The 8,281-nt window shown below is 45.5% G+C and overlaps 1 protein-coding gene and 7 non-coding genes across 8 annotated transcripts; all 8 read left to right on the top strand.

Moving 5' to 3' along the window:
- The first annotated feature begins 394 nt into the window (after positions 1-394).
- On the top strand, positions 395-3,106 carry LOC111802676 (U-box domain-containing protein 17-like). Its single transcript, XM_023687125.1, has one exon. It carries the CDS (start codon positions 821-823, stop codon positions 2,948-2,950), a length of 2,130 nt encoding a protein of 709 aa, XP_023542893.1. The 5' UTR covers positions 395-820; the 3' UTR covers positions 2,951-3,106.
- Positions 3,107-5,915: 2,809 nt separating this feature from the next.
- TRNAL-UAG lies at positions 5,916-5,995 on the top strand. The gene has a single exon. It is a non-coding gene; the product is annotated as a tRNA-Leu (tRNA).
- Positions 5,996-6,281: 286 nt separating this feature from the next.
- TRNAL-UAG lies at positions 6,282-6,361 on the top strand. The gene has a single exon. It is a non-coding gene; the product is annotated as a tRNA-Leu (tRNA).
- A 286-nt stretch (positions 6,362-6,647) lies between these two features.
- TRNAL-UAG lies at positions 6,648-6,727 on the top strand. Its single transcript has one exon. It is a non-coding gene; the product is annotated as a tRNA-Leu (tRNA).
- Positions 6,728-7,013: 286 nt separating this feature from the next.
- On the top strand, positions 7,014-7,093 carry TRNAL-UAG. Its single transcript has one exon. It is a non-coding gene; the product is annotated as a tRNA-Leu (tRNA).
- Positions 7,094-7,379: 286 nt separating this feature from the next.
- Positions 7,380-7,459, top strand: TRNAL-UAG. Its single transcript has one exon. It is a non-coding gene; the product is annotated as a tRNA-Leu (tRNA).
- A 286-nt stretch (positions 7,460-7,745) lies between these two features.
- On the top strand, positions 7,746-7,825 carry TRNAL-UAG. Its single transcript has one exon. It is a non-coding gene; the product is annotated as a tRNA-Leu (tRNA).
- A 286-nt stretch (positions 7,826-8,111) lies between these two features.
- TRNAL-UAG lies at positions 8,112-8,191 on the top strand. The gene has a single exon. It is a non-coding gene; the product is annotated as a tRNA-Leu (tRNA).
- The last annotated feature ends 90 nt before the right edge of the window (positions 8,192-8,281 follow it).

Genomic DNA, 8,281 nt, shown 5'->3' with positions numbered 1-8,281 from the left:
TATTGGTTATGGGTTATAATTATATTTTTTAAAATTATTTTAATTATAATATTTTATAATCTTTTCAAACCCTAAACCCTAAATGGTTACGAGCACTCTCCCGACCTCTGTTCCTTGTCCTCTATTTTCGGGTTGCTAAACTTGAGTGGGTCTAAGCACGAAAAATGAGTCATGCAAGGGACCGTTAAACGAGACTTATCAGTACATGATTCTAGTATGAGAACGAGGTTGCTAGCGGTCCATTATTGAAATAGGCAGTGAGGATGAAGATGGGGACGGAAAGCCTCACCCCGTCCCATGTTGAATAGAAAGAAACTAAGTATAATTGACAGAGCGTCCGTGTAATCTCGACCCGTAAATTAGATATTCAAATTTTGGGTATTTGTGTTAGTTTGAAAATAGTTTTTTTTCAAAGGTGTTATTAAGAAGAAGAAAGAACGAATGGACAAGAATCTCTCATAAATTTATCGTCAAACCTTTGGAACATCAATCTCCAATGGTGACCGCCATTGCTAACTCATCCAAGCTCTTACAATTTCTCACTTCCATTGCTCGTACGCGGAATCCTCCTTTACTCTAATTTTTTAAAATCCCTTCCCATTCCGATTCAATCTTGTGGCGTTTTTCAACTCTCAGACGATCAACAACTCGCAGATTTTGGAGTATCCTTTGTACAAATCACAGTTCTTCGTCTCCTTCAACTCTGATTGCGATTCAGCCTTTTCTTTCTTCTCGAAGATTTTGGAGTTTTCAGTTCTGATTTGTGGTTGTCTGTTCTTAATTTTGGAAACCCTAGAATTTGGGGGTTTGTGGATTATTTATGGCTGCTGCTGCTGCGATTTTCTCGTCTTTACGAAGAAGGAGATCGCCGTCGTTGGAGGCGTTTTTGGCTCCCGTTGATCTCTCCAATGTCGCCTTAGTTCAAACTCTAGGGATCGTTGCGACGGAGCTCGTTTCGCGATTTTCAGAGAAGTCTTTCTTCTTTCAGCGAAGAAATTCCCGATCTCTGATTAGGAAACTTGAGGTTTGTCTCGTATTTTTGGATTGCTTGAAGGATATTGATGCGACTTTGCCTCACACTGCGTTGCTCTGTTTGAAAGAGCTTTATTTATTGTTGTATCGATCTAAAATACTTCTTGATTATTGCTCTGAATCAAGTAAGTTATGGCTGTTGCTTCAGAACCAGACGATTTCAGGACATTTCAATGATTTGAATTTGGAATTGTTGACATTTTTAGATGTTTTTCCTCTTGAGGAAGTGGAATTAGGAGTGGATGTTAGAGAACAGGTTGAGCTTTTGCAGAAGCAATTGAGAAGGACGAGGATGTTCGTCGACGAACACGTCGAGACGTTGAGGACTCGTTTCCTTTCGTTTCTTGACGAGTTTGAGAACGGTCTGCTTCCAAATCAGAGGGAATTGAGGGAGTTTTTCGTGGATAAGTTGGGGATTCGGAATGCGAAGAGTTGTAGAACTGAAATTGAGTTTCTGGAGGAGCAGATCGTCAATCATGATGGCGATGTCGAGCCCACCGTAGCGGTGTTGAACGGTTTCGTTGCTTTTACGAGATATAGCAGGTTTTTCCTCTTTGGATTTGAGGAAGATGATATTGATTCAGGAGCAGCAAACCAGAAGAAGCTGAAGAAGAATTTGATTATGCAGGAGATTGCTGATACGTTCTTAACAATTCCAAGGGATTTTTGCTGCCCAATATCTCTGGATTTGATGAAAGATCCGGTGATCATTTCTACAGGTCAAACATATGATCGCAGTTCGATCACGAGATGGTTGGAAGAAGGGCATAACACTTGCCCGAAATCGGGGCAAATGCTCGTCCATACCCGTCTCGCTCCGAACCGTGCGTTAGGGAATTTGATCATGCAATGGTGTATAGCACATGGAGTTCCTTATGATCCACCAGAGGGGATGGATGCATCTGTAGAAAGTTATGCAATGGCTTCCCCGACACGAGCTGCTCTCGAAGCCAACCGAGCAACAGCTATGATTCTTATTCAACAGTTATCAATTGGGTCACAGGATGCGAAGACGATTGCTGCTCGTGAGATTCGTTTGTTGGCGAAAACGGGGAAAGAAAACCGTGCTTTCATCGCCGAAGCTGGTGCCATCCCTCATCTCCAAAAGTTGCTGACTTCCCCAAACCCAGTAGCACAGGAGAATTCTGTAACAGCTATGCTTAACCTTTCAATATATGACAAGAACAAAAGTTTGATTATGAGCGAGGTAGGGTGCTTAGGATCGATAACCGAAGTGTTGAGATCTGGACATAGTACCGAAGCACGGGAAAACGCTGCGGCTACGTTATTCAGCCTCTCTGCAGTTCATGACTACAAGAAGAGAATAGCAGAGGAGGGTGGTGCAGTTGAAGCCTTAGCAGGGTTGTTGAGAGATGGTACCCCAAGAGGAAAGAAGGATGCTGTAACAGCTTTATTCAACCTCTCGACTCACACGGAGAACTGCGTTCGGATGATCGACGCTGGGGCAGTAACAGCTCTCGTAGAAGCACTGGGGAATGAAGGTGTTGCTGAAGAAGCAGCAGGTGCATTGGCCTTGGTTGTTCGACAGCCGATAGGGGCTGAAGCAGTCGGTAAAGACGAGAGAGCTGTAGCAGGATTAATGGCAATGATGGGATGTGGAACACCAAGAGGAAAAGAGAACGCAGTAGCAGCTTTGCTCGAGTTATGCCGGAGTGGCGGAGCTGCCACGACCGAGCAGGTGTTCAAGGCTCCTGCATTGGCTGGGTTACTCCAAATGCTCCTATTTACCGGTACCAAGCGAGCAAGAAGAAAGGCTGCTTCGCTAGCTAGAGTGTTCCAAAGATGCGAGCAAGTCACAATGCATTATGCCTATGCAAGTAACTCGACCCCTAACAGGGATTCGAGCTTCCCTAGCGAGGTGTCTGTACCGATATCCATATCGGTACCCGTCGTATAGTCACACCGGTCACCATTGTCTATAGTCTTCGAGCTTTTCATATGGTTTCCACAATTTTGATCAAATGTTTTACAGATTCTTTAATTGAAATTTAGAATGGAAGGATTATTATAGCACAACCATTTCCATATTTTATGAAACAATGGTTAGTATTAATCATGTTATATTGGCAAAAATGGAGACCCTGTTACTAAATACTTAAAACTATTGCATTCCCTGTAAAAAATTCATCACTTTGTAAGTGGTTAAAGCAATGATAAAAAAATGGTGGGGCTTGGCCTCACCACCCGTGTACTGCAGTACAATGCAATGAGTAGAAGGAAAAAGCACACAAACTGGGAGAGAGTTGGTCGTTTTGTCCGGCAACCGTTGTAGATGTAACGGCCCAAGTCTATCGCTAGCAGATATTATCTACTTACGGCTTTCCCTCTCGAGCTTCCCCCCTCTCGAGCTTCCCCTCAAAGTTTTTAAAAGGAGTAGGTTAGAGAGAGGTTTCTACACCCTTATAAATAGTGGTATCGGAGACAGACATCGGGCGATGTGCCAGCGAGGAGGTTGAGCTCCGAAGGGGGTGGACACGAGACGGTGTGCCAGTAAGGACTCTGGGTTTCGAAGGGGGGTGGTTGGAAAGGAGAACGAAATGGGGGTGGATTGGGGGGTCCAATATCGATTGGAGAAAAGGGAACGTGTGCCAGCGAAAACACTGAGCCCTGAAGGGGGGTGGATTGTGAGATCCCACGTCGGTTGGAAAGGAGAATGAAATGGGGTGGATTGGGGGGTCCAACATCGATTGGAGAAAAGGAAACGTGTGCGAGCGAAGACACTGAGCCCTGGAGGGGAGTGGATTGTGAGATCCCACATCGGTTGGAAGAGAGAACAAAACATTCTTTATAAGGGTGTGGAAACCTCTCCCTATCAGAAGCGTTTTAAAAACCTTGAGAGAAAGTCCGAAAGGGAAAGTTCAAAGAGAACAATATCTCTTAGTAGTGAGTTTGGGCTATTACAAATGGTATCAGAGTCGGACATCGAGCGGTGTGCCATCGAGGACCCTAGACTCCAAAGAGGGGGTGGATTGTGAGATCCCACATCAATTGGAGAGAGGAACGAGTGCCAGCGAGGAGGCTGAGCCCCGAAGGAGTGGATTGGGGGGTCCCACTTCAATTGGAGAAAAAGGAACGAGTGTCAGCGAGAACGCTAGCCCTAAAGAGAGGTGAATTATGAGAACAAAACATTCTTTATACGAAACTTGAAGGATCGAGTTGAATTTGGGGTGGTTGAGGTAGTTGATTAGAACATTCTATCATGTCCCACAAAGTGATGAATGAATTTAAAAGAAAACTAGGAAGTAAGAGAAGAATAAATGAGAGTGATATTCTTTTTATGTGTTTTCTAAAGTAATTTAGTTAAATAAGGAATGAGAAACTTGAAAGTAAAATATGAAGTGTTTCAAACAGAATATGATTCCTTTGAAAACTATAAAAGTGATCATAGAATTTCATAATGATGTCACAATAAAGAACCAAATTTTGGGTGATGGGTAACCATTCATAATGAAAATGGAGAATAATTATGTTTTCTCCTCCATTTTCATTCCTTGTACGGATACAATTGACGTTTTTTTGTTTCCTCCTGGTTCGGTAAGTTGAGTGTAACCGTCTAAGTCCACCCCTAGAAGATATTGTTCCTCTCTTCAATCGATGTGAGATCTCACAATCTTCCTCCCTCACCCCCTCTCCGTACCCAACGTCCTCGCTGACATTCGTTTCATTTTTTAATTGACGTGGGACCCCAATTCACCTCCCTTCGGGACCTAACGTCTTTACTGGTACACCGCCTCGTTTCCACCCCCTTTCGAGGCTCAACATCCTCGCTGGCACATCACCTGATGTATAGCTTTGATACCATTTGTAACGGGCCAAGCTCACCGCTCGCAGATATTATTCGCTTTGGGCTTTTTTTTCTTTTTTCTTTTTTTCTTATATATGATCCACCAATGACCCAATTGATTTGTGACCCACACGCTGGCCTATCCATAACTCAATCCAAGTACCAACACACGAGACAAAACCATGTTTTCCTCCCAACTGTGACTCATGTTACGGCTCGTTTCCTGCAGTTGGCTTTCGCTCAGCTGACCTATTTTGCAACAAGAAAATTTAGCTGCGTGGCTTAAGGTGCAAGATTTAGGCTTTGGTTCAAAAGGGTCTCGGTTCAAATCTCATAGTTATCATCTTTAATAATTATTTAATATTAAATTTATATTAAAGAAAATAGGTCAAAAGTTGGCTTCCGTGAATCTGAACCTCAGCAGCTAATCTCCCGAACTACAGACTCGAGAATAAACCGTGCTAGGCTCAGACACCCAGCAGCCTGCCCCAAACGCGACCTTGGCCCAACACGCAAGTCTCGAACCTCGCTCTAAACGTTGCCTCGGCCCAATAGCGAACTCAGCCAAACAACACTCCTCGACCCAAAATACGATCCACCAATGACTCGCTCGATTTGTGACCCACACGTTGACCTATCCATAACTCGATCCAAGTGCCTACACATGAGACTTAACCATGTTTCCCTCCTAGCTGTGTTTCACTCTACACTTGAGTTTCACTTAGGGGCCGAGTGGTTGAAGGCACCAGATTTAGGTTTTGGTTTGAAAGGGCGTGGGTTCAAATCCCACAGTTGTCATCTCTAATAATTGTATTTTTTTTATGATATCGGTGTTGGCTCAAATACCCAGCAGCTTGCCCCAAACGCAACCTTGGCCCAACTCGTAAGTCTCCAACCCCGCTCTAAACGTTGCCTCGGCCCAATAGCGCCCTCAGCCAAACGACACACGTTGACCTATCCATAACTCGATCCAAGTGCCTACATACGAGACTTAACCATGTTTCCCTCCTAGCTGTGTTTCACTCTACGGCTCGCTCCCTGCAGTTGGGTTTCACTGAGCTAATTTATTTTGCATCAAGACAATTTGGCCGAGTGGTCTAAGGCGCCAGATTTAGGCTCTGGTCCGAAAGGGCGTGGGTTCAAATCCCACAGTTGTCATCTCTAATAATTGTATTTTTTTTATGATATCGTGTTGGGTGTTGGCTCAAACACCCAGCAGCTTGCCCCAAACGCGACCTTGGCCCAACTCGTAAGTCTCCAACCCCGCTCTAAACGTTGCCTCGGCCCAATAGCGCCCTCAGCCAAACGACACACGTTGACCTATCCATAACTCGATCCAAGTGCCTACATACGAGACTTAACCATGTTTCCCTCCTAGCTGTGTTTCACTCTACGGCTCGCTCCCTGCAGTTGGGTTTCATTGAGCTAATTTATTTTGCATCAAGACAATTTGGCCGAGTGGTCTAAGGCGCCAGATTTAGGCTCTGGTCCGAAAGGGCGTGGGTTCAAATCCCACAGTTGTCATCTCTAATAATTGTATTTTTTTTATGATATCGTGTTGGGTGTTGGCTCAAACACCCAGCAGCTTGCCCCAAACGCGACCTTGGCCCAACTCGTAAGTCTCCAACCCCGCTCTAAACGTTGCCTCGGCCCAATAGCGCCCTCAGCCAAACGACACACGTTGACCTATCCATAACTCGATCCAAGTGCCTACATACGAGACTTAACCATGTTTCCCTCCTAGCTGTGTTTCACTCTACGGCTCGCTCCCTGCAGTTGGGTTTCATTGAGCTAATTTATTTTGCATCAAGACAATTTGGCCGAGTGGTCTAAGGCGCCAGATTTAGGCTCTGGTCCGAAAGGGCGTGGGTTCAAATCCCACAGTTGTCATCTCTAATAATTGTATTTTTTTTATGATATCGTGCTGGGTGTTGGCTCAAACACCCAGCAGCTTACCTCAAACGCGACCTTGGCCCAACTCGTAAGTCTCCAACCCCGCTCTAAACGTTGCCTCGGCCCAATAGCGCCCTCAGCCAAACGACACACGTTGACCTATCCATAACTCGATCCAAGTGCCTACATACGAGACTTAACCATGTTTCCCTCCTAGCTGTGTTTCACTCTACGGCTCGCTCCCTGCAGTTGGGTTTCACTGAGCTAATTTATTTTGCATCAAGACAATTTGGCCGAGTGGTCTAAGGCGCCAGATTTAGGCTCTGGTCCGAAAGGGCGTGGGTTCAAATCCCACAGTTGTCATCTCTAATAATTGTATTTTTTTTATGATATCGTGTTGGGTGTTGGCTCAAACACCCAGCAGCTTGCCCCAAACGCGACCTTGGCCCAACTCGTAAGTCTCCAACCCCGCTCTAAACGTTGCCTCGGCCCAATAGCGCCCTCAGCCAAACGACACACGTTGACCTATCCATAACTCGATCCAAGTGCCTACATACGAGACTTAACCATGTTTCCCTCCTAGCTGTGTTTCACTCTACGGCTCGCTCCCTGCAGTTGGGTTTCACTGAGCTAATTTATTTTGCATCAAGACAATTTGGCCGAGTGGTCTAAGGCGCCAGATTTAGGCTCTGGTCCGAAAGGGCGTGGGTTCAAATCCCACAGTTGTCATCTCTAATAATTGTATTTTTTTTATGATATCGTGCTGGGTGTTGGCTCAAACACCCAGCAGCTTACCTCAAACGCGACCTTGGCCCAACTCGTAAGTCTCCAACCCCGCTCTAAACGTTGCCTCGGCCCAATAGCGCCCTCAGCCAAACGACACACGTTGACCTATCCATAACTCGATCCAAGTGCCTACATACGAGACTTAACCATGTTTCCCTCCTAGCTGTGTTTCACTCTACGGCTCGCTCCCTGCAGTTGGGTTTCACTGAGCTAATTTATTTTGCATCAAGACAATTTGGCCGAGTGGTCTAAGGCGCCAGATTTAGGCTCTGGTCCGAAAGGGCGTGGGTTCAAATCCCACAGTTGTCATCTCTAATAATTGTATTTTTTTTATGATATCGTGTTGGGTGTTGGCTCAAACACCCAGCAGCTTGCCCCAAACGCGACCTTGGCCCAACTCGTAAGTCTCCAACCCCGCTCTAAACGTTGCCTCGGCCCAATAGCGCCCTCAGCCAAACGACACACGTTGACCTATCCATAACTCGATCCAAGTGCCTACATACGAGACTTAACCATGTTTCCCTCCTAGCTGTGTTTCACTCTACGGCTCGCTCCCTGCAGTTGGGTTTCACTGAGCTAATTTATTTTGCATCAAGACAATTTGGCCGAGTGGTCTAAGGCGCCAGATTTAGGCTCTGGTCCGAAAGGGCGTGGGTTCAAATCCCACAGTTGTCATCTCTAATAATTATATTTTTTTTATGATATCGTGTTGGGTGTTGGCTCAAACACCCAGCAGCTTACCCCAAACGCGACCTTGGCCCAACT

Source organism: Cucurbita pepo, chromosome LG09 (genome assembly GCF_002806865.2).
Source record: "Cucurbita pepo subsp. pepo cultivar mu-cu-16 chromosome LG09, ASM280686v2, whole genome shotgun sequence".
NCBI lineage: Eukaryota > Viridiplantae > Streptophyta > Magnoliopsida > Cucurbitales > Cucurbitaceae > Cucurbita > Cucurbita pepo.
This window is presented reverse-complemented; position numbering and strand designations above follow the sequence as displayed.

What these genes read in the sequence shown, in the direction of transcription:
- LOC111802676 (XM_023687125.1), top strand. Translation starts at nt 821, where the DNA reads ATGGCTGCTGCTGCTGCGATTTTCTCGTCTTTACGAAGAAGGAGATCG.